Genomic DNA, 26,291 nt, shown 5'->3' with positions numbered 1-26,291 from the left:
GCGACATTACATTCTAGATTCTATTACGATACGAAATTTCGCGCGGCAACCTGAGATCGACAACGAACAATTACAATTATCATTATTATTATTATTATTACCACCGACAAAATCTCTCATCTATCTTAGGAACTATCGAGGTGAAAGATACATAACTCCGTCGTTAAACCCGCTATTAAATTCTTAAATGTAACTCGAAGTGAAGCGATGGGGGCAACGCGATCGCGATCAATGACGTCGACTCCGTATATACGAAGATATTTACATATATATATATTTATTATTATATATACGCGGTAGAGGGGAAAAATTATATAAGGTATAGTATATATACGAAAATAAAATCCACTCGCGCTTCGTTGTGACGATGAATTCTCTCCTCCTTTCTTTCTCTCTCGCATCGAGGTGACGTCGAGTGGCTCGAGCTCTATTTTCTTCCTCCGTTTTTTTTCTCCTCCAAGCCCTTAAGTAATATAAAAAACAGTAATATCACAAAAATGGCGCGCAGGCAGGGCAAGGAAAGGGGCCAAGTTTAGGGATATAGTTACGACAATATACACGTAAATACTTATTTAGATATATTGCCGAGTTGACGAACGAGTGGATTAAGTCAAGGAGCGGTCACGATAGATTCGCGTCCTGCGTCACACAGGAAGATCTCTTGCTCTCTCCGTAGAGAGAGATCGTTATTTTGTCGTGTGTAAACCGTAAAAAGCAAAAGAGAAGAAAGCAGCGAAATTATCCCCTCTTACTCGATAAACGACGACAGAGAGAAAAACGAAATATAGGAGAGAGTCACCAGTCGCTCTGTCGCCGCGTTGCGAAGATATATTCGTTATTACAAAGAGAGCGCTTTAGACGACCTTGGAAATTGCAGCAGAATTCTATCTGTAATTTTGCTTCATTTTATAAAATTGTGATTTTTATTTATATATAATTGCAGAATGAGAGAAATATACATCTATAAATGGTCTAGAATTACATCTATCTATGTGTTACTATCTAGGTATGTATGTAAAGTACACACACACACACACACACACACATATATATATATATATATATATATATATATATATGAATCTTCGAACGTTTTCTGTTACAATGTCGTTATGTGAAAAGAGAAATCGCAAATAGAATTCTGTTCCGCGTCTGCCGTCGCGGATCGTCTATAGATCGTCTAAAACGAACCTGATGCGTGGATTCGATCATTTGTTTTGTCCGTGAAATGAGATGAAGTGAAGCTCGCATCATGAGGACGTAAGCTCGCTCGCTTTTTCTCTCTCCCTCTCCTTTTTTTGTTCTAATCTCTTCTTAAAATCGAAGAAATATAATTTTTTTTTTTTTTCCAAAAATGTCTATCTCGCCTGCGCCCGGTTGTTCTCGCCAGTTACTTGATTATTTTATTGATAAACTTCAGAATTTGATTGACAACAGCGATGGTCAGTACCTTCCCTCATCTTTTTTCTGTTTTTGTAATCTCCCTGTTCTTCATATTGAGCTTTGTCCTTTGCGTGTACTTGCGTGTATCTTTCTCCTTCTCCCTTACTTAATTATGTGAGAGTGAAAATTAAAACATGATTTCTCTCGTCCTCACATCGTAAAACTACTTAGAAGTCGCTTTCGGAGGTATATGTGTACGTACTCAATTGTTGACAGTCGGTGTGATAGTCTTCCTTTCATTTTTCTTTCTTTGTTTTTTTGTTTTGTTTTGTCATAACGTTAGGTTCGAAAGAATTTTTTTTCCTCTTTTTTTCTCTTGTCTTCGTTTGCTATCTTTTAAGTAACGATCGAGATAAAAATACGCGCAATCGCGTATCATGAAAGTGTTCGTTTTTCGTAAATTGGCCCAATTGGGACTGGAATGACACGTGATCCGCACTCGACTTCTCTTTCTTCTTCGTAAAAATGTTTTTTCTTTTTTCATTTTTTTTTTCAATTTTAACGCAATATTTTCTTCGAAGATGAAACATCGAGATCATTTTACCGCATAAATAAAAGTTAACGTCGCCATAGATTTCACGTCATAGATCCGTGACTCTGTGGATCGTATCTGTTAATCATTACCGATGACTGTGATTGAACAATGTCACAACTCGAGAGACTTGAGAGATATATATATATTTATATGTATATATATATATATTTAAGTATATATACACATATAAACAAGGATTTGATATCTATAATTGATAACAAAAACGTCCATTCTAAAATGTATTTACCTATTTACACTAATGCTAATATGATACTAATTTTAATATGTTTAACAAAAAAGTGATCACAAAATGGTCTGTGAGTTAAAATATCATGTTGGATACACGTACATATAGCATAACTTGCGTATACGCGCGCGCGCGCGCGCAACACACGCGTTTATGCGTGCATAAACGCGCGCGCGCATACATACGTACGTACATATATATATAATATATATTTCAAATGTTTTATATGATGACAAAGAGTTATCACATAACCTAATATCACAATCAGTAAGAAGAATAAAATAAGCAGAAAAATTTTGGTTAAAGACGACGACGGAATGGCACTTTCTGCGTATCTCTTTGTGTGTGTGTTCTTCAACGTATAAAAATACAATATTCTCGAAAAACCTTCTGTACACTACGAAATTTCTATATAACATACTCTAACTTTGTATCTTTATCAAATAAGTGTAATTACTAGCTTGACTCTAAAATTCTACAAACACATTCAAGTAGAATGCTCATATCTCGTTCACCATCTTTCTCTCGATCTCTCTTTCTCTTCCTCGTATCCTCTCTCTCTCTCTCTCTCTTCTCTCTTTCTCTCTCTCTCCTCCCTCATATCCTTTCCCACTCTCTCCCTCTTAAGAAAAAAGAAGAGAAGAAAAGATCGATATCTAATACGTACAAATTTTCGATCACAGTGTCCGGCGATCTCTATAACGTGAGATCTATGCTTACCTCTTAAACATCGTCTAATCATCTCAATGTGTGTGTATGTGTATGTGTGCGTGTGTGTGTGTGTGTGTGTATGTGTGTGTGTGCGCGTGTGTGTGTGTGTGCGCGCGAGAGTTGGTTTCTCGATAATATAATATTATGTATTCTACCATCTACGTTTTTTAGAGCTGGGCTACAAGTTGACCGTTTGCACCAGCACATTCTTGTGTTGTCACGTTTCAATACGCGAGAATCAAACACTTGTCGCAGTGTTATGATAGCGTTAATGGAAACGGAGCATGTATGTCACTACTTTAAGGTATCACTGAGTGCGATACGTTGCGTAGCGTTGTTTCAATACGATACCTTTTGTTCTTTTTCTCTTTGCTTTCCTCTCTTTCTCTCTCTCTCTCTCTCTCTCTCTCTCGCCTCTTGTAAGTTGTGGTCGATGATTACCACAAAATTCCTCCCTCCCACCCCGAAAGAAGATACCCCACCCCGCCCACCCACGCGTTTTTCAACTTGTCGGCCAATGCTTATCTCATGTCGTTCTCATTTTACTTCGATCCTCTTTACTCCCTTGTTTTGTTTCTTTTTCTCCCCATCACGCGTATTTCTGCCTTCGTTGCTCCCATATTGTGGCCGAAGACAGCGCATGCATCTCTCTCATCACCCTCCCCGAAAACATGACGACGACGACGACGACGGACACAACATCGACGACGACGACGACGACGATACGGTAACGACAACGATGTTGATGAGAAGAGGCCGTGGTTTCACCCACCCGTCCCATCCGCCCATTGTTTCCCGCCCAACCCCGTTCGGCCTGCTGCATTAAGCGGCCTTCTGAAAGAGACGTAATATCCTTGAATAACATTGAGCGCGCGCGATACAGTCGATATTTATTTATTCCATACGTGCATGTGAGTATGTGTGTGTGTGTATGTCTTTGATCAAGTAATTTGTTCACTTACCGCTTTTAGACGGAGCTGCTCAGACGCCGTACATATTATGCAGCCGCTCGTTAAGCTGCGGTGGAAACTGATCGGCAAAACGTTTCCAGTTTTCCGCACCCACTTGATTCTTGAATGTGAGCAGTATCTGAATACAGAGAAGGAAGAAAAAATAAATAACAAGTTATATACATCTCGAATGTATTCACTCTTTTCGATTCTCCTCCTCCCAATCGATCCTCAAGAAATCCTTTCACTTTGCAGCAACGTCACGTTCAGGGATAGAAACATGTGTGTACTTTTATAAATATGTTCATTTTTTCTTTCTCAATTCAAATTTGTCAATAAGTTATAACGGATGGTGCGGAGATGAATAAACATCCACCGCAAGATCTCACAAGAAAAAAGAGAATCTCGTGATAGAATGATTGACAGAACTTATATATATATATATTATTAAATTACAAAAGTTAGGACACGATTATAGTAATATATCCTTGATAGTAAATAAAGTAAAAAAGTCTAATACTATTTTTTCTTTCGACGAATAGTTAATGAGATATCGTAAGTTAAATGTTGAAAAAGTTATCAAGTTTTCCTTAAATATTTCAAAAAATATTAGGCAAATAAAAAAATGTTTCAGACAAAAGTTGTTAAAATTAATTGGTAGAAAAAGAAGATATAATAAAAAATTGGGCTTTCTATTTAAAAAAATTAAGTTGACCTTCAACTGATCTTGACTGATCTTGAAAATGCCCTCCAAATAAAAAATTGATAATGCCATTTTCTTTCCCCTTCGAAATCATAGAATACGTGTTTTAGCTTTTTTTTGATATCTTTCATAGTTTTCGAGATTTTTTACCTATTACGTTTGAAATTTAACACCCTGTATATAGGTGTCGCTTTAAAATTAAATCACTTTTTTCAAATTTCACATTACTTCAGCCTTAAAGAGATTAAATTCGCATCTCACGATGCCAGTCGGCGTACCTTCTGAAACATGTCCTTTAGATCCTCCTTCGGTGTCGACCAGGACGCCACAGCGTCGCAGAAGAAGATGAAATCCGGGACGACGCCAGCCGGATTGACAGTGATCATTTGACACATACCTCTGAACGCGGAATCCTTCTCTTCGTTATCTCTTATGCTTCGCAACGAAGTGCACCTATTGGATTGAAATTCACATCGACACGGGTGATTAGTGAGGGTTTAACTTCTCCTGTCCAAGCGGAAGATGCTTCGATCAGTGAAAGAAATCGCCACGCGCCGATTGCTCCAGCTGATTGCTGTTCAGCCGATTTGGATCGTAATCACATGTCGCGCTTTTCCGTGCATCCGAAGACGCACACACACACACAAACTAACGACCATCTTTGTCACAATGTTCGAAGTATCTTCCTTCAGATTGAGATATTGTATAATATATATACAGTTACATAGAGATATAATAATATAACATGGCTCTGGCAAAAATTGGACAACTAGCCATTTACTTTTGCACATTCCCACAAGTCACATACATATATTCTTTTCTCTTATTCTGTCATGTTTTCTTTTTTTTCTTTTCCTCTTTGAATAACATTTGACGAGATTGGCAAAACGATTGGCTTGCTGTGAGGCCAGTCTTCAATGCGACTTCAAGTGAAACTTTCTTTTCTCATAACTCTAAGAGATCAGTTACGTCTGAATTGATAACAGCAAGTATGCAAACATGTCAATTTTGCAATTACACAAATCGTCGATCCCGAATTGTATGATTCAAAAGAGAGATAGGGAGCCTAGCCTACGTGTAAAATATATTGATGTAATGTATTATTATGTATAATTACCGGGATATGACTGGCGTCATATTTCACTTACTGTCTTTAAAGGCTGGGTTTACATTTGACATTTACGGTACGATACACACATCATTATGTCGTATCGTCGACGAAAGATAATCGGACTGAACGGATTCGACGTGTATTAATCAAGATGCCAAATTACCAACATGCAATGTTAAATTTCGACCGTCACTATCTACAAATGTACACGAGTACAAGTATACGCACGGGAGAAAAAGAAATCGTACGTTTGCTCATGAGATAGACTTAAACGCGCGCAAAGAGAGCGAAAGAAGAGAGAAAAAGAGAAAGAGGGAGAGAGTGAGAGAGATAGGGGGAGAGGAGGGCAGGGAGAGAAAGAGAGATCGCGATGACGTGACGAAAAGTGACAAATGTAAACCTATCCTGGTCTTGAATCGGATAAACAGGAGAGCCCATCATAACACACTTGCATGGTGGCAAAATTAAAGATTAGAATTATATCATATAACGAATTCAAATATAGGATGTCGAATACTGCGAAAAACCATTGAGCAAGTCCATGCTGATAAGTTTCGCGAGAGCATTCCCATTACGATGTATGTGATATTTTCTTCTTCTCTCGTTAATAGAGAGTGAATACAGGGAGAATTTTGCTAGCTGTTCCCTTTTCCGGTAAAGTCTGGCGATATAGCTCGCAATCTGTGTGTATGTTCTTGCGCAAGAGTTCTTAGCAGCCCCTGATGCAATTTACTCAGGAATCGGGAATATAATAATGTATAATAATAAAGAGTGCTAATAAAAATAGAAAGATAATATAATTAATAGAATATAATATAATAAAGAAATTTACACACCACTGTCGGACAAACTGCTGTAACATGGGGGCGACGTCGTGGGGACACACATAACCTAGGCGACCGATCGTAATGGCTACGGTTTCATTTTCATTTCGGTTTCGGTAAGTAGACAAGTGAAGTGTAGTGAAGTGACCGGAAACACAAACAATAAGACAAACTGATAGCGAACCAACGATCGAACTCAGGCGAATATATATGTTCCGCTCGTTATAAACTTCCGTGATAATTAACTTTCAATTATAATTAATCACTCAATTAATAATCAAGAATCAAGTAACATTAACAATTAATCGAAGAACAGTGAGAACACAGGTGAGAAACATATGAGATACCGACAATGAAACATAGGTAATACCGTGCTATTGTAGCTGCTGAAACAATAATCGAAATTAGATAGCAGCGTGCGAGCCCATGTGATTTATAAAAAGAGCCAGTTACCACAAATGAGATCTCTTTCTACTTGTGTATACATACATACATACATATACATATATATATATACACACACACACACATATATATATATATGTATAAAATAAATGTATTAGTATACAAATAATATAACAATAAAGAGGAGCACGAAACAAAATTTGCAATTATGATCTTTATATAAAGGCCAATTAAACAATCCAATCGAAACGATGTCTGGGGCTTAGAAAGATGCAAGCATAGTATATATAATATACACATATATGCATATACTGTATTGCAATGTTTTTACATGGCCATACAGACGTATATATATGTATATATATACATATATATACATATTTAAGCCTACAGGCAGTCGCACACCACTAAATCAAGGTTCAATATACAAGTACTAATTATTTATAAACCTGTCGATATAAACGTGCAATCGCGATTACGTATAAACCACGTCAACAAGTCACTGAACTGTGTATTTCGTTTGCTCAAAAAATTACTCGAAAACCAGAAAAAGAGATCTATTTCAATATATGTATATACATACATATATATATATATATATATATCACCTAGAGATAAAAATTGTATACCACCGAATCTACCGTGAGATACTCTAAATTATACTGGGGAGATTCTCATTCGATTGGTCATCAGAGATACTTCAGAGGAAGAGAGAAAAAAATAAATGTCTACATACAACATCGTACATCGACGATTGCAATATACGTTAACAATTTTTTAGCGGGCGCTCTCAAAGCACGAGTTTTGCAAATCGGACGTATCCTGATACGCGTGCGAAGAGCACACAGTTGTGACCGAGTATAATTCTCAAGTATCACGGCCAAATGATAGCGATGTACATAGAAATCGACAGATTCTTGTTGGTTGTATCGAGTCTCACTACACATTGCCTTCTATTCGTTTTTAAATATATATGCTCCGTATATTATATACGGTATATATATCGTCGCTAAGAGAGAGAGAGAGAGAGATATATATATATATAAATAAATTATATATATATATATGTGTGTGTGTGTGTGTGTATGTGTGTGTGTGTGTATGCGCGCGCGCGTGTGTAGCATGTAGATAAAAGTTAAATTGACGACTCACCGGTATTTTCTAACAGTGTTTTTGGTGTATCTGGTCGATTAATTATTTCGATAAGTTGTGTCAAAATTAATGGAATATACGCGCTTGTGTCAGGCCCTGCGGAAGAGACAAGAAACAGAAATGAGAATAAAATTTGTTTTTTCCTCATCGACTGGCAAACGAGAAAGAGAGAAAGAAAAGGAGGAAGAGAGAGAGAGAGAGAGAGAGAGAGAGAGAAAGAGAGAGAGAGAGAGAGAGGGAGAAACAGAGAAAAAAAGAGGGAGAGAAAGAAAGGAGGAATATCAAATGACGAGGAAGTGTCACTTGGAAAACTTACCAAGTTTTATCGATATTTCACCGATCGCCCACGTCGCGTTATTGCATACTGATATGAACTGTGGATGCAAATTTTGTCCGAGAATAGGCATAAATTCCGCTAAATACGTAGAAACACAATTGATTAGCGTTATACACACGTATGCGAGTGCAATCTAGTTTGCGACTGTACTCACGTATACATGGGAGCACATGTTGAAAGCAGGCCTTAGTGAGATCTCCTAACAAGGCGAAGCTGCTTTGTCTGACTTCGGGCATAGTATCTTGCATGCACTGATACAGCAATTGCATAACGTTACTGTTCATCACTAAACGTTCCATGTGACCGTCCAGACCCTCTGCCAATCCGCTCAGAAGATCCAATGCAACAATCATAAAATCCTTATCGGGTGCTTCGAATTGGTCGGGGCTCTGCGTGCTTGCTATGTGTTGATTCAACGTCTGTTCTACCAGCGACACACACCGCCTGCAAGACGGAATGGAAGATAGAAATCAAGTAAACACAGTGAAAGCTCGTCATGAGAAGGGGTCATGACACGCAAACTGCTTTGTGTACTCGCGAAAAGAATCGACGAAGGTCATGCGTCACGGCTTCCTCTTATTAGAGACACACAATTGACGAACGTAGGAACATGAGATAATAAAGAGCCTGGCTTTTGCAAGTTAACGCACGTGCTTCCATCGATAACGAAACAAAGCAAAGTACAACACCCGTTAGCGTAAGTGAATACATAGTTTATACCTATAAACAGGTTCACAATAGGGTAAGAAACCCGAGCGCAACGCGGTTGCTACTGACGACAAACATTCTAGCAACGGGAATAAATCCTTATCCTCATCCTTCAGTACGTTCCACTTGTTGATGAGCGGTGGCATCAAAAGATTGATGTAATCCGGCTTATTGAGATGGTGACCAACAGAATCGGCGAGCGTGCCAATCGCGTCGTACAATATTAAAAGATTCTTATGTTGGTATTTACCTGCGAGAATAAGGACAACCATGAACGGTCCATTTCTTTGCGTCCAAATAAAAATTCAAACACGTTCCTTGTCACGGGGAACGGGGAATTTTTACACCATCGCGCTCTTACCGAAGGCAAAGACGAGCGTTTGGAGAATGAATCCAAGATAAGGAACCAATTCCGTGCAGGCTTCTTCCTCTAAAGTAGCGAAGGCAGAGCATGCAGCTTCCTGGACACGCTTATTGCTGTCGAGAACTCGTTTGAGCAATTCAGTCATCAAAGGTTTCAGATGTGTCTCATGAGGCTGCGCGCAAACCCAATGCGCGTAGCGACTTAATGTCCAACAAGTTATGGCACGCACGAGAGCCTTTTTGTCGCTAAGGCAGCTAATCAAATAAGGGATGAGCTCGGACAAATGAGGAATCATGCCGCTCATACAACCTATAACCAATCATTTGCATTAAATTCTGCACGATTACTTTGGTCCACCTTGTATCTGCTCTATTTCAATGCTCGATTATAGAGGTCTGTTTTGTTTCTTGCTGAACTAATGCCAGTTCATTGCTCTTCCTTTCAATCATAACTTATATACTTGTGTCATTCTAAAAGCAAGTACTAGTTCAGTTAAAAAAGACAGACTTAATATCGCAACAATTGCACAGATTGCTGCTCTTTCTTTAAAAACTTTCTCTGCAATCGGAAACTTGAAAATAGTTAGAAAAAAAAGGTTGAAGCGAGTTTTATCTTGAGTTTGTTGGAAACGCACAAACATTCGTATAAACATAAACAACGCATCTATAATACGTGCAGTCTGTAATGTGTTAAAGAGTTTTACACAAATCGCCGTAATCATAAACATATGATGTAAACTTAAGCTGAAGAGCCAATAAAAATATTGCTTTAGTCTTACGCACTTTAGAAGATATAACTGATGAGAAGAATAATTTCTTTTCAAATACTGATTCGGCTGATTAACGATTAATTCAACCAGCAAAGTTGTTAACGTGAAAAAAAAACACAAATTAAAAATAAAAATTGCTATTCGTCGAATATTAACTGTTCTATTTTGCCAACATACGCAGAATTATTTAATTTTTTTCGTTAACTTGAAACAACACAAATTAAGTTGTCAGTAGAAATTGTTTTTAGCAATTTTGCCAATGGAATGAAATTTAGAGTTACTTTAAAATAATTAGTTACAAACTTCTTTTAAATAGGATAATTTTAAAGCAACATTCCGACTAGTTCTTCAGCTTTAGATTACGTTTTACATTTACGCCATTTACGCCAAGATAATATGTATGTACAAGTCCTAAGAAGAACATGCATACCTTCAGCAATAGCCCCTAACGCCAAAATACCAGATTCTTTGATTTCCCAAGATTGATGAAAAAGAGTCTCCTTCAAGATCGGTACAAGAACCGGCAACAAATCTTCTCGGAAAACATTTGCTAGCATATCTAATGCAGCGGCGGAGCACTTCCTTAAATTCCAATCACTAAGAGTTGAATCGTCGTCCTCGACGTCCAATACCTCGTCATCGCCGTTCTCATCGATGTGCTTGTTCATGTTAGCATGATGCGAGTGATGCGTCTTTGATTTGTGAAATCTCGGTCGGATGTCCTCCTCCCTGTCTGGTATCATTTCGTCTTCCTCAACGTCCCCTTTGAGGAGTATTATGTCTATTTCCGAGTACTTCATACCTCTCACCTGTGCGGTACAAAGCGGTAAGTCAATGAAGGTCGAAAAATGCAAAACAAATGTCTACACTAAATTGTTTTCACGATAAACAGGGGGAAACTCACTAAGATTGGTACTAGTCGTGTCAGGTGTGGTGCGAGAGCTTCTTTACAGATTTGTTGCTCTGCCAATGACAACCAAAACTCACAAGCTTCTAATGCGACTCCCTCGTCGGCATCCTGAGTTCTCATTAGCATGTACTCTATTATACAGTGCATATTTGGTATTAGTCTATCAATTCGCACTTCCAGCAACATCACTAGCGCCCTGTTGCAAGCATAGAGATTATCATCTCAAAAATTATAAGCTTATGCGGTAATGTGAGGTAATTGATAACAATAAAATATAACAATTAAAGTTAATAAAGTTATAAAAGCTGGTGTGATAGCAATAATAGAGAATAAAACTGAATGAGATTGTCCACAAGTCAAATACCTGCACACATTCTTTCTGACTTCAGAGTCATCGTCCGAAGCTAAGTGGAAGAGATTCTCCAAGAAGCTGTCTATATGTATCATAAGCGCTTGCGTACGTTGAATGATAAACTGATTGACACATGCTATCGCATGGGAGCGAATTTTCGGACTCGAGTGTCTAAAGAAATGGAGGAATTTTGGAATTAAGATGTTCAGAGGGCGATTGAGGGCATCCGAATCTAATATTTCAGTAGAGTCTTCGCATATTTTCTGCAAAGCACCGAATGCTCCCTCGCACACATTGTAGTCCTCTGAATCCAACATTTGACACAATGCTGGCAATAATTCTGGCCAAGTGGTCAGTTCACCTATTCACAAAAATATTTTCACCATCGAGATACTGTACAACTGTATTTCTCGAGGTATATGTTAAGGCAGAACATACCTTTTGATGCAACAGTAGTGATCAAAATACCAACAGTCGCACGGATCAGAGGTGATGGATCTCCCACAGCCAACAGACATTCTTGCTTAATGAAAGTTATGACTTCTGGCATAATTTTATGGAAATGAGTCTTCACATTATTTTTCAATATCAGTCCACTCAGAGACCTAGTAGGTTCATCTTGACAAAAAAGAAAATCACATTAGCTATTTAATATGCAGATTCTCATACAATTGTGTATGTGTGTGTGTACATAATATACGATGAAAAACTCAAAAAACATATTTCAAATGTATAATTATAAATTCAATCAACATACCTTCCGATGTGAGTTTCGTTAAAACAAAAATTAGGTAATTGTTGAAATCTGGAAATTTATTCAGCTCTTCCAGTTTCTATACCGCCAAATGTTAAAGAAAATAAATGGCGGATAGCCGAGCGGCACGCAGTACACACGCGTATTAAATAATCCCCGTGCAATTTTTTTTCTCACCGAAAGAAAACAGGTCGGTCTATATTTCCCCCTGACAAAATTACCGCGACCATTATCATCGTGAGACGATATATCCTTCGCATCGATTTACTCGCACGCGTTTCACTCGCGCGCGCGTCCGCGAGCGCCCGGGCCCGGCGTAGAAAAGTCCCGCAAAAGCTATCGATCAGAGAGGGCCGCGCTCCTAGGAAAACAAGCCCCGCGCGCGACCGAGCGAGCGATGTCGGAATCGGCACGAAACGGCGCGACGACCGCGGCCAGGCCGCGGGCACGCGTCGTCACCATATTTCCAAGTCGCGTTCTCACCAAGAGGCGCACACGAAGCCGGGGGTCGCGCGACCCGAACGCGGCATTTCGATCAGCAACGAGAAGCCGTGACAGGCGTGCGAGCGAGCAGCGAGCAAGTCGCCGCCGTTGCTCGCTGCGACCGAGTCCGCGCATAATGAATCCTCGCGATTAAGCACGAAGAGAAAAAGCGGCACTACGATTACGGTCACGAGCACCGCGGACACCGCGAGGCGCGCGCGTCCCTTTGACTTTGATGGGAGCCACGTAAGTGCGAGCGACCGCGACTGCGACGGCACAGCGGCGGCGACGGTGGCGATGACGATGATGATGACTGCGACGACTGCAACAACGAACACGACACACAGGCACGGGTGCACACTCGCGAGGCCAAGCGCAAGAAAAGGATACTAATTGCACCGCCCGTTGAGTCGCTGTGTCCGGGCTCTGCGACTCCTTGAGCAGCGTGAGGATTTGCCTGAGTCCTTCCTCCTGCGGTTGCCACGCCATTTTCATCGTGTTTTTCAACAGCACTGTCGACGAACGAACGCTCTCGACCAGCCTTCTCGACCTCGCAGATAAACGGAAGCTCCCCACGGTCCCCCTCCAACCACGTCCTTCCCAATCTACCTCGTCCTCCCGCCTCTCTCTCCGCGGCTCACCGCTCGAGCTTCCTGCGACTAGCGGCGGATTTCGCACAGGGCCGTGGCTCTGCAAGGGGGCGCCACACCCTTCGTCCAATGTATGTTCTCTCTTTTCCGTTCGCTTCGGCTGCTTCCCTTCTTGATGTTTCTTCTCCTTCGTCTCTTTCGCCTCGTATCTCTTCTCACGTTTTTATCTCGTTCGCTCTTTTCTCTTCTCTCTGCGAAAATGCGATGATCTCTGATGATGGTGCGGTGCGCAAACCGGGTCTCCCCTTCGGTCGCCGAATGCACGTTCTTTCGTGTCCAGGGTCGATTTCCAGGGGAAAAATTCAGAGACGATCGATGGCACGAACACGTGTCGGCAGGATCGCGCTCTCGTGCGTTCTCGTCGCTGCGTTCATCGCGGCCACGAGACGCTAACTCTCGAACACATTCGGAAAATTCGGCAAAACCGGATTGTTCGGAGCCGGTTCGCGAGAACGGACGTCCCAATAAACGATCGAACACGTTTGGAGACGTACCTCGCGCGAGAAACGTTGCCACCGCGCCGTGCGCATGCGCACGACGCTCCGAGCGGCAACTTCGAAAACTGCTTCCCGAGCGATCGAATTTTGCGATTCCGACACGGACTGGCGAGACAAAACGATTTAGCGTAACCGGAAATTTCGATGTTTTATGTGTGATTTCCTGTCCGTAAATTTATATAAAAACATCAGCGTTAATTATGCAATAATTAGATAACCGCAACATAACGATAATTGTAATTTCATAAAAATATCTAATATACTCTTCGTTATAGATCTGGACGTACAATATACAATCAAACATCAAGATAGTTGTAAACTATAAAATTAATATTCTACACACTACACACTACACTACACACACTAAATGTTCACCAAGTTCTCGGCGAGAAATAATTATTTATGATTATTTATGATTATACATGAATTTTGTCTGTATATGGTCATATGTATAATTACGTATATTCACAAGGAAAAAATGCTGTTGTGCAAAAATACAATGAAAGTAATTGATTATATTTATGTGATGTCCGTGATGTAAACATATAATTGAATGAAACCATTTCCTTTTCTTCATTTAACAACGTTTTTTCCAGTGTGGACAATAATTATTTCATATGATTACATATATGACTGTAAAGACAAAATTTATGTACATGGATCATATATAATTATATGTAATTTATATATCATATGATTTTATATATATAATTGTATGTAATCTTCTTCGATCGGGTATTTGTATGTGTTGAATAACTAAAAATTGTCGATATTTTTTCAATTATCTTCGGATCCCCCAAAGCCTCTTTGTCTCCACGAAAATTTTCCCAGAATTGAAGATCTTCAGTATTATTATTGTCAGTATAGTATTGTTGGTGACTAAGGCATATATATGTATTGAACATAGGAGATGATCCTTGTTTTCTGGTATCAACTTGTGAAAAATGAATATTTCTAAATGTTATCGAGTTGAATTTTAAACTTTTCATGCTACAGGAAAAGATTCATGATCAACTCCCTGTTCTACTTAGCTGAATTGGTGTTAGGTAACGAGAGATTATGTGAACTTCTTCTTAAGAGTGGAAATGCGAAAAGTTTCACGCAAACTCGACGATTTTAGCGATTATATAACTTTGCATATAATATGCTTCCGCTTCTGGGAAAAGGTTACATGTTCGCTGCCCTGCACTAAAATCTTGTTCCTTTTATCTTCAACATTATTAACGTTTCTTACCAAGTGGATTTTGATCGATCTTGCATTTATTATTGACATTTGTTAATGACAATTGGCTCTGTGGCGTTGTGACGCCATAAAGAAAAAAGAATTAATAGTTATCAATTAATCGATAAAAGTCCGCTCAGTCGTAAACTCTACATATTTTATCATACTCCAGCTTCATTCAAAAGACAAAAAGTGCAATCTAGTTCAACCAAACTAAAAACAGACTTGACAAAGAACCCGGAAGCATGCTAAGTGTAATGTGATTTTTTATTGGCAAATGTAAAAATCCTATTAACACATACGAGGATGGTAAAAACGGTCGCATCTCTCGATGTAGCTAAAATCGAGCGTGTTCTCAACGGCTTAATCCACCGGCATCTCTCACGACATTAAGTACTATGAAGCAAAAGACGCGCATATTCGCTCTCGAATACGCAGGCGAAATCGTAGTCACAAATAGATTTTGCCGGGCATTCGTCAGCGTTGTCGCAGTGTGAACACGCATCGCGATTTAAAAGAACGTGTAAAAACGTGTCGTTGTAAAAATAGCCGAGATTGAAGAGGAAAACATATGCGACAAACTCATCGAAGATATACCTAATATATGTACACAATCGGGATATATTAGCGCCGCACATCGTCGAGAACGTTAAGCTCTCACAAGGGAAAGGCTTTTACGTTTTATTCGACTTAAGACGTAAGAAAACCGCCCGCGGCGTGGCACACGCGCTTAGACTACGATCAATTAATTCTATATGATCCTTAACTCTGTAATTAATTAATTACTGTTCCTTAGAATTTGTACTGTCGCGTTATTACAAGTATTATGACTCACACTTTGCTTTGGGGTAACTTTTAAAGTGTCAGTCTTACACGTGAGACGCTGCCGGATTGGTGTTACGTGACAAATGACCATTCGAACACATTTTCTCTCCCTTTCTTCCTCGAGACATTTTTGCAAAAATTATATTTTCCTCTCTCTCCCTCCCTCCTTCTCCCTCTCTCTCTCTCTCTCTCTCTCTCTCTCTCTCTCTCTCTCTCTCTCGCACCGAGAGTTACGTAAGACTGCTTCTTTTCTTTTCTTTCTTTTAATGCACTTTACTTAACTAAACTAGCAAGGCCATAATACAGGCATCGATTTATACAGAGGCGGTATTTTTGGAATATACCATCGGGTCAACATTCATCGACAATCTCATTAGCAATCGCGATCCCCTCAGGTTAACTGTGCAGCCTAGCCAAACAGTATAAATCAATATAAATTATCGGCACCGGTATTGATTCATAATTTATAGTGTGCATACAGCGTTTCGGTGCGTTTTCATCGGTAACAGCCGTAACGGCGAAAGATACCGTCGTACGCGTAAGCATTCGGATGTCGGCGATTTATTGCTCGTGTTTTACGGCGGTTTTACTTGTTACAAAAATGTTAAATATTTAATCTAATTCACATACAGATGCAGGTGCTAGGAGTAAGTCACACCGGATGTCGAGCTAAAGCTCAAAATATTAAACGGTAGTTGAAGGCACATATCAAAGGACAATTGTGTGATTCGTTCGCTAAAGAATTTGCTCGAACGTTCTTATAAATAAGGAACCTTATCACGCGTTATCAGAGTGATATCTCTAAGCCGGTCTCCCATGGACGCGGAACCTATACAGACACGTGTAGTCCAGCTGCCCGTGATTGCTGTGTATCCTCAATTCAATGAATTCATACGGTCTCTTGATCTCCGTATTCTGTGTGAGAAATAGTAGATTGTTGCAACGTTAATAACGTGTAAAAATTCTATTCATGACGATAAAATGACAATGATAAGCAGAACTGAGAAAAGTAACTTGTCCTTTACCGTTACTTTTTTAAGTAAACATTGAGTTAACATTAAATTTTTGGTTTGGGATGTTATCCCTTTTTTATTACTAACGGTAACAAAAGATCGACGTTACTTCTACACTTGTATTTTGCACACGTAGAAAACATGTGTGCGAAAAATAGACAGAAGCAAATACTAGAAAAGGTCTACAACAAAATCTGGTGTAATAATGAAATAATGAAAATTGTAATAATTCTTTACTTCTTAACGATAACGAGTTACTTTTCTCGTCAAAGCTCGCAAGATCATGACGAATTTGTTCGATAATGTTGGCACCCTGGAGATTACTCTTATCAATAAATTCAAGTAATTTTACCTGCACCGGGAAATACTGCAAGTTGTCTTCGGAATATGTAAATTCATAGTCACCGAACCTCATAGGCTCAGGATCATTCTCGTCTGTCAAACCCTGGGAAGAAGAACAAAGATAAATAGATAAAAGCGATGAAGATATAACGCCTAAGTTATAACTTCAAACTAGGACATGTCAATGTAGAACTGTCCTGTAAAGAACAGAGACGCTCTGGCAGGCAAGAACGATAATTCTACGTACCCAAACGTCGAACTTTTTGGGCGCGCTCGACATGTTCTCGTTCGGCAAGATCAGACTGGAAACGTGTTCCAAAGTAAAACCGGTTACGTAAATAACGCAGCGCAATTGTATTAGGAGGTATCCGGGGAAATCTTGGAACGCCCAACAGGCACCGGGTTGCAGCGCGTTCCCTTGTATCACCGTCCGTGGGTTATTGCTCTCGTAGTACAGCGTGAAGCCGAATAGGCTGAAGGCTCGGGACTTTATGTCGTATCTCTGGGTGCACCGCGTACTAATAATCTGACCACCTGCAAACGCGTGACATGCTCTTCTATTTATACTATCGATCGCTTGCTGTAGTCGCTACACTGGACACTGGTCGACCAGATTACAATACCTGCCGACTCCAGAGCATAATCTACTTGACCCGTTTTGTCCGCATCATATATCCGTAGGATCTCCTTCACTATCTTGCGAACGTGCTCCTCCGAGATGGAAACACTCGTATCGTCGGCATTGTTGCTCAAGACCGCCCGATCTGTAGATGTATGCATAATATCTATTGTCACTCAGTAATGTACAATAGCAAAAGCAGGTTTATGAAATTCGAATTTGAAGGGATGCTAGATATCGATTTAATGCAGCTTTCATTAATATTTTTTTGTTTAGTTGTATAGAATTGCTTTTGCTGCTCAGTATTTCTTTAAACGCGATAAATAGTAGATCTGTTTTCTTTAAGTACATCAATGCTGCATTAGAACGTTGTTCCATTCGTTTCCAATGTATTCCATTGGAAAAAAATGCTTTTTTAAAAAGAATGGTTGTTATTTGTAGTAACTTTTCAATTTTCAACACAATACAAATTGTTTGAAGCCAAACATAAAATAAAAAATCCGTTCGGACAAAATAATTTTATTATCCATTTGCTTAGCGAAAACTTAATATTCGGTGAAAAGCCTCGTTCGATCCCTTATTTCTCGGAAACTATCGATATTACATCTTTGCTAAAACAATTTTCATTAAAAAAAAAACGCTATACAAATAGCGAACGTCTGATATACTTGGTTTATTCCGTAGGAAAAAAAAGCGTGACCTAATTCAGCTACAAGGAACAGATCTAATGTTATTTTAGAAGATTTACGAGATTCTCATCTCATCGTCAAACCTGCTCCGCCACGAGACGCGAGTATCCTCTGAATGTTCTTCGCCAAATCCTCCTTCGAAGTTCCAGGTGGGAAATAGCCGGATAAAATCTTCTCCACGTGTTCCTCGGTGTCCACATTCGCGATTACCTCTTTGTTAGCATTACAACAAGATTTCAACTCCGCGTACAGATTATGCAGTTTCTCAAATTCGTGTCTAATGATTTTTAGTTCATTGTTCAGTACGTTGCTCAATTCACTAATATCCAGTTTATTTGCTACATGGGTGATTTTGTCCTGAAAGGAATATCGGAGAATTCGTAAAACTGCCTCATAACAATCGTTTAAACCGTCAGTACTTTGGTCTCTTTCTCATCAAGAAACAATAATAAAATGTTTGACTTACGTTGTATTTTTTTTGAAAATCAACGTCGCTCCGTTTGTAGTCCTCCAAAATTTGAGTAACGTTCATGAGGTATTCCTGCACATACGTATGCAAATTTGAAGTAGACTATCAAACAAGATGTAAAAGTGAAGTAAATGTGAAAGTATCAATTTGTACCATCTGATATATTTGTTCCTTTTCGAGCGTCGCTACCCTATCGATCAAGGTCCCATCGTTATCAACCAATTTCTCTCCAACTTTCCTACTCTCACGGTTCTTCCATTGTATATTAGGTAATACTTTTTCCGTCGTTGTCTCTGGCACATTGGTAATGGCAGGAAAAAGTGATAAATATTCTGCCATGCACCAACAACCTGGAATGCATTTCATATTATTTATAAATACTTGCGAATACTTGCGGTGTTGAAAGAAATCTGATCTCCTTCTCCTGTTACTGTATTGAGATACAGTGTTACAATACAAAATGCAATACCAACTGATTGTCCAATTGCTCAATTTATGATCAAAGGTGTGACATCTTAGATTTCCATGGCAGGTACACCGATTGCACGGCGTAACTATAATGCAATTTGTTCAATGGAACTATTGTACAACTATTATACAATATGGTAACTGAGAGAAGGACAGACGAAGGAACTCACCGTTTCGATGACGATTGATCGCAATCACCGTTCCACGTTTCTCAAGCACACAACACACTCCGACATTTTAACACCCAGTAGAGTGATCCTCCTTCTATCCTTCTCCCATCGTAAAATTTTACTTTTCGCTTTTTACAGAGATTGGAGTAAAAGAAAAGAAATATTCGGTCTCGTGACACTATGACGCTATATCACTCTAACGGACTTTGTTTTCGTTGAGGGACTACTAATACCGTACACATGAAAAATATTTTATTAAGCATGAACGTGCTTTTTGTATAATACAGACATATTAATTTAACGACAGCTTTATCTCGACAGTTATTACAGTTATTATACCAAAATATATATTATCATATTATCGCATTATTATATCTTTAAAATTTATAAAAAAAGAAAGAAAATAGCAAATGTGGTGGTTAACTGAAAAAAATGGTAAATTGCATCCGATTCTACAATGATCAATTGCTTATGAATTGCGTGTGATTTCCATTAAGTAAAAACGAATTAAACACACTTGTGTTTATTTGTGTGTAGTAGACATAAAATATCTTATAGAATATATACGACATGTATAACAGAAAAATGACTATTCGATGTGAACTAGTATGATCAGCTATATCCTAAAATAGTGTATAGATGTATAAATATAATTATATGTATATATAGAGAATATATAGAGAAGTATAACATATAGATATAAATATATCTTCACACAACATTACATATTAGTTCATTAGTACAACAAAACAATAATAAAGCGTTAACTGACAGTAACATTGGTACATGTATATAGAAGATATTTTGTTAACTGATTCAAATGCACAAAATATAAAAATCACAAAAATAGAATCTTTAAAAAATGTATTAGCACCATATTTCTTAATTGATATTGACAGAAACTACATTCAATTGCATGTGATTTGTGAAAAACCACAAGTAGGTAATTTAAATTCAGATAACTATTGAAACTTTGTGATTATAAAACAATGATATTACTATATACTGCCTTTGTCATCGAGCAAACCAAAGAAAATACAATGATTAGCAATCACATTCGAATATTAATTTAAAGGATAAATGGACGAAAGAGGTACACGTCATACGATAAAAGTTGAGGCATGTTTACAAAAATAATTGCTTCCCATCATATACTTAATAATCGCTTCCCATTGTATAATCGAATTATATGATGACGATTTTTGGATAAACAGCTTTACAGTCCTATGCGATATATCACATTAAACTACTTTGGTCATTACGAAAAGATATAAACGTTCAATACCACCTCCATCCATTTCACTTGAATTAAAAAAGATATGCTTTATAAGATATGTATGTATATATATATATATTTTTTTTCTTTGTGATTATATATTGCTATATCTCCTAAACCAGTTTTTCAATTAATCACCACGTTATGTTCCATCCAATGGGAGGCATTTCAGGCAAAGACACGTTCACACTGGGTAAAAGGTGCATGGTGTAATTTTTAAGATTTGCAATGTATTTTGTGAATAACTCATAGTCAAGAGATGTTAGGTTGGTAGGAATATCGTTAAAGATGTGATAAGTCGTCTCAGTGACACCGTTTTGGACATTGCGCAGAGCGTCCACGCAGGTAAAGAAATACTCCTGCGCGATGTAAGCCCCTGAAACAAAAAGAAGACGAAGGCCAGGGTAGGTTTGCGCGCCTTTCTTGTGCTGTCCCGTGAACGACATTGGTCTTGTGATTGGATGATTGGTTTAGATATCGTATGGATCAGTGAAAACGGAGTCCGGAGTCGCTTAGTTTTCTTTCACATTTTTTCTCGTTTTTATTTGGTATGCAAATTTCTTGAGCAACACAGTTGAAGACTCACCAAGCAGGAATAGCGGTATAAGAGCAATCCAAAAAATCTTCGGTGTTCTTTCTTGCAGCCATTTCCTAACGCCGGTAAACTGGCTCAGCAGCCAAGCATCAAAAAGAAATAATCTGGCGATGAAGAAATATATGTTGCGTAGATAACGTTCCACCGTTTTCTGCAATGTGCTCCATTTAGATTCTAGGTAATAAAAAAAAAAAAATCTGTAGTTGCTGTTTTATATCTTCTTAATATTAAAATTAATATAATAAAGAATTATATTATGGAAAATCATAAAATATTCAGCTGTGTAAAGTTCATATATATCATTATATTTAATATTATTAAATATCGATTGTACCTTGAAAATAGCGATAAGTTTGTGCATCATGATATATGTTTCTCTTATCGTTACGAAACTTGAGGAATTCGACGGTCTTCCTGAACCATACGGCAACGAAAGTTGTGAAATATGTGAACCACTGCACGATTTTCCATCTTTGGTTAGTCTTAGCCATTGACGATGTTACAGCTCCATCAAAGTCAATATCAGAATCATATTGAGATGTGTTATATATATCAGTATATTTTGGAGGAGTACTAAACCAAGAATATCTGTTGGGAAACATCATTATTCCACCTTCTTCTTTTTGCAATAAGTTTCAATTGTTTTAAAAATTAAACAAAGTATATAAAACCTTTGCCGAAGACTCGGACTTCCAGAATCGGTATAAACTACTTCCTTGTGACTCATATATTGTTCTACATGTGTTTTTTTATACATAGTCGATCTTCTTGCAGAATCTGATGTATGCATACGCAAAATATCTTCGGACTATAAGATTTAAGAAATAAAATCATAGTTTACGATACAAATATACGAAAATGTTATCAACAGAAAACGATATAATAATATACTGCAGTAAACGAGCTTACTGAACGGAGCAGGGAACCTGTTTCCTTCAAATCAACAGTGTCCACAGTGTCGCTGAATCCACTTTCTGTTGTTCTTCGTGAAGCTTGACTGGAATTTTGAGATATGAAATTATTTCCACTGTCATCCATGTGTATAGGTCGTCTAGACATGTTAGGCATCGCTAGCACACCAGGAGCTATTTCATAACGGCATTGTGATGCTTGCGAATATGTATAGTCTGTTTTTGGAAAGACGCTGAAACAATTCAAACATATTCAAACGTTCAGATAATCATTTGTAAATACAAGCTTCCTGCATTTTTTACACTCTCCCTATTATTTGATCTCTTTTAACTAATCTCAAAGTTATCAATATCAACAATTGGAGTTATTATTGTTTACAAACATTTCTTCTTCAGCAAAAGAATTTTAACTTCAAAATATAAGATTCGTAGAGTTGAGTAGGATGTAGAAACAGGTAGAAAAATATTGGCCATGTTAGTCAAATTAGTGAGAGAAATTATGAATTTTCTCTTATATAATTAAAAGAATATGTGACATATGATTAAATCCAAAATGTACATACTTCCACCATTCACCAGCTTGTTTGTAAATCTCATAAGCAGAACCTGGTCTACTCGGAAGATCTTCTCTTTCTCCCTCTTCAGATGAATAGTCACTAGTAAGTATCCTGCGTGGTGTGATACTTTTGCGCTTCAGCTCAATCTTCTGATCAGATATGTCCTCCTTACTTTCACTCTGACCATTGACAAATATTTGCCGCTTAGCTCTTTGGCGCTCTGACCGTCGCTCAGCCTTCCTTGGGATTATAATTGAACTCTCTGACTTTGTGCTCTGATTATCTGTTACGCTTTCTATCACGGATCCTTCCTTGCTTTCCTCTATTGTTTCCATGTTCTTTTCATGCATTTTACTACTACTTCCAGTTCTATTGTTTAAATCAAATAAAAATTCAACATATAAATATATAAAAATGCAATTAATATATAAATATATAACTTGGTTATATATATTTCAGACACTGTAATTTTATATTAATGGCCCAAATATTTTCAGACTTGAAGTAGCTACTCACAGTGATCTGGAGCCAGATCTCCTGCTACTCGTTACTTCTCCAGGTGTATGGGATCTTTCTCGACTCCTATTTCTGAGATCATAATGATGTTCTGTTACCTCCAAGTCTGGTAAAGGACGGTTTGGGACCATGGGAGTGTGCGAACGTGACCTGCTCCCGCTGCGCAGCTCATAGTGATGTTGCTCGTTTTCCATTTTCCTGTAAAGAAACGAAATATACCAAGGCGAGTTAGGTAAGTCAAAGTGTCGAGGTAGCTACGTAACCCTGAAGACTAACTTCGCGATTTGGTCATAGGTTAACACGGTCAAAGATTATTTATCTTACTTTCAGTAAAGCAACACAGAATTGCTGGCGAGTATATGCCTAACTACGGCTAAAAATAATCCTCTCCCCGAGGGACACGGCCCCGCACGGTCCTTTCCACACTGGATTCCTATTTCTAGTCTTTCTCCTCCCCACTTAAACACGATTTCGCCCAAACTGTTGGAGTTTACACATAGGCCAAGATAACGCGCGCTCTCTCACTCATCAAGATCAGCTTTAATCGTCGCGGCAAATGGAAAGACCACGTTTTATCATTCACTGACCGATCGCGAATGCAGTCTCATTCACATAGCTCTCCCTTTGACACCCGCCCAATCATCGGCAGAGCGTCTTTCCTCGTTCGAGCCTCGCACGATACGACTATAACACTCGTGAAAAAGCCGATTGTCGGAATAGTTCAGCATCTCGAAAGAATCTACGATGTACTACTACACTACTACTACTCGTATCTTCTCTCTCTTTCTCTCTCACTCACTCTTTTTCACACACACTCTCTCTCTCTCTCTCTCTCTTACTCCTCACACAAGTCGAGAAACAATCTAAGCGCTTGGCGTGCGCAAATCCACCAAGGAGAAATATGCTAAACCGCTATTTATAGAAAACTCACCGTACGTTTCCGCGCTAACGGGACGCACGAGTTTTGCGCGCGTTGCGCAATACGCAACACGACCACGCACAATATGACACACGTCTTGATGAAAAAATTCGCAGACTTTGCGGACACTACAAGATTGTGTTTTCCCTGGCTGCGCGCTCAGCGATATACGCACATTCATTCGCACTACTAATCGCGCATATCGGACCCACGACTCCGTCACGCGCAAGGAGCGACCAAGTTTTTCGCTCGACTCGACTTCTTTCTCTCTCTCTCCCCCCTCTCTCTCCTCTCTTTCTCGCTTGTGTGCGTGATTGAGAATGCATATGCAACGCGCGCGCGCGCGGTTTATGATGATTCATACTCTCTCGTAATTCTCTCTATCAAGGGGGACTCGTCAAGCACAGCTGCGAGGAAAAAAGCACGAATCAGATATGTTTGCGTGATCTTTTTCGGCTTACCGTTAATTCATCTGAGGCACGTTTTAGCGTGCTACGTGGGTGCAAGAAGAAACGTGCGACCCGAGAGATTCTTCACTAGCTTTCGGGAGACTTGGTCATCACTCTGCAAGGAGACGCGTAATTTCTAACGTGTGAAATACATAATTTGTAAATGAATGTAAATTTCGAGCATACGGTATGTTCTGTGAATCTTCCGCGTGAGGTCGGACGTACTTTGACGCGGATACTTTCACATCCGTGGATGTCTGTACGATATTCTCTCACACTGGAGGAAAACTGTCGTGCAAATCCGCGCCGCGAAAGTTGCATGAGTATTCGATAAGGGCATCTGCGAGACCGTTAAAAACATTTGGCCTTGCGACAATTTGCGTTACTCACTATGGACTCACTTTTGTGAGATTATCAACTGTCGGTACGTATGACGTTACCAACTTTATCTACAGGGATGAAGTTTTATAGGAATGTAGGCCGGTTCTTTTAGCTTCTTGGTAAGCTTGGTCAACTAGATAGTTAAACCATATGTTGATCTTCGTTTTTCTTTCAATTTAGACAAAGACAGACATATGATTTAACTATCAGTTAGCTTACCAAGGAGTTGGAACAACCTGCCCTGTGCAAGCTAAATTTTGGTTCGTATGCCAACTTTTTACAATGCAATACGGGTATACTGGGTATACCGGTGACCAAGGTCCGTAAATAGAGACAGAACGAAGTCAGGGGCCCTATTCTTGAACTACTTGCGTATACGTAAATGGCAAGTCTCGACTAATCGCAATGGAAATCCCTAAAACCGTATTCTTGACAGTCGCAAGTAGTGAAACGTATACGCAAATTATCATTCGCAACGCAACGAATGGGTAATACCATCCGTTTCTCTCGAAACGTATATGATACGTTATGCAAAGTATAGAAAGTGAAGTATAAGAGTATACATAGAAGCATACTGTTATTAAGAAGAAGAATAATTCGACGCTAAGACGGCTAAAAGAGTGGAAAATATCCATACAGCACAGACAATTGCAGCAATATTGCTGCAATGTTGCAACATTGCACATTGCAGTGCAATATTGCAGAGATGTTGCAAAAACAATATTTTGCATTATTATATCTGCAATGTTGTGGCAACACTTCAAATTGCGGATATTATTAAAAAATTATATGAGATATTGCTATATGGAAGAGGACATTTTCGTTCCTCTCGTTAGCTCTACGCAAAGTTTTCCTCAAATATCTCAAAAAACATTAGGCAAATAAAAAAATGGCTTAGACAAAAGTTCTTTAAATTAATTGGTAACAAAAAACAGTGTAATAAAAAATAAAGGTTCCTGTTTAAT

The 26,291-nt window shown here is 38.7% G+C and overlaps 2 protein-coding genes across 8 annotated transcripts; both read right to left on the bottom strand.

Annotated features, from left to right (window-relative positions):
• Positions 1–1,926: 1,926 nt before the first annotated feature.
• Tnpo (transportin 1) lies at positions 1,927–13,989 on the bottom strand. Of its 3 annotated transcripts, none has more exons than XM_011138211.3 (15): positions 13,149–13,987; positions 12,279–12,354; positions 11,960–12,139; positions 11,534–11,882; positions 11,164–11,365; positions 10,690–11,068; positions 9,488–9,799; positions 9,139–9,376; positions 8,573–8,862; positions 8,398–8,496; positions 8,082–8,177; positions 6,537–6,612; positions 4,868–5,042; positions 3,899–4,025; positions 1,927–3,767 (listed from the first exon to the last, which is right to left on the bottom strand). In XM_011138211.3, exons 1-14 carry the CDS (start codon positions 13,251–13,253, stop codon positions 3,918–3,920), a joined length of 2,685 nt encoding a protein of 894 aa, XP_011136513.1. In that variant the 5' UTR covers positions 13,254–13,987; the 3' UTR covers positions 1,927–3,767; positions 3,899–3,917. The 3 variants fall into 3 exon arrangements, 2 of the variants coding, with proteins under 2 accessions (XP_011136513.1, XP_011136515.1); XM_011138213.3 differs by having other exon boundaries at positions 1,927–3,770; positions 13,149–13,986; XR_003114118.1 differs by lacking the exons at positions 1,927–3,767; positions 6,537–6,612 and having other exon boundaries at positions 13,149–13,989.
• A 1,386-nt stretch (positions 13,990–15,375) lies between these two features.
• On the bottom strand, positions 15,376–25,315 carry LOC105181455 (uncharacterized). Of its 5 annotated transcripts, none has more exons than XM_011138215.3 (15): positions 25,132–25,315; positions 24,958–25,060; positions 23,578–23,775; positions 23,068–23,430; positions 22,503–22,737; positions 22,265–22,401; positions 21,928–22,181; positions 21,585–21,767; positions 19,238–19,434; positions 19,082–19,156; positions 18,699–18,972; positions 17,931–18,071; positions 17,555–17,841; positions 17,318–17,410; positions 15,376–16,867 (listed from the first exon to the last, which is right to left on the bottom strand). In XM_011138215.3, exons 3-15 carry the CDS (start codon positions 23,769–23,771, stop codon positions 16,754–16,756), a joined length of 2,547 nt encoding a protein of 848 aa, XP_011136517.1. In that variant the 5' UTR covers positions 23,772–23,775; positions 24,958–25,060; positions 25,132–25,315; the 3' UTR covers positions 15,376–16,753. The 5 variants fall into 5 exon arrangements, with proteins under 5 accessions (XP_011136517.1, XP_019696134.1, XP_011136518.1 ...); XM_019840575.2 differs by having other exon boundaries at positions 25,171–25,308; XM_011138216.3 differs by lacking the exons at positions 24,958–25,060; positions 25,132–25,315 and adding an exon at positions 24,509–24,773.
• Positions 25,316–26,291: the final 976 nt, after the last annotated feature.

The sequence above is a fragment of the Harpegnathos saltator genome, unplaced genomic scaffold (genome assembly GCF_003227715.2).
Source record: "Harpegnathos saltator strain DR-91 unplaced genomic scaffold, Hsal_v8.6 scaffold779, whole genome shotgun sequence".
NCBI classification, from domain to species: domain Eukaryota; kingdom Metazoa; phylum Arthropoda; class Insecta; order Hymenoptera; family Formicidae; genus Harpegnathos; species Harpegnathos saltator.
This window is presented reverse-complemented; position numbering and strand designations above follow the sequence as displayed.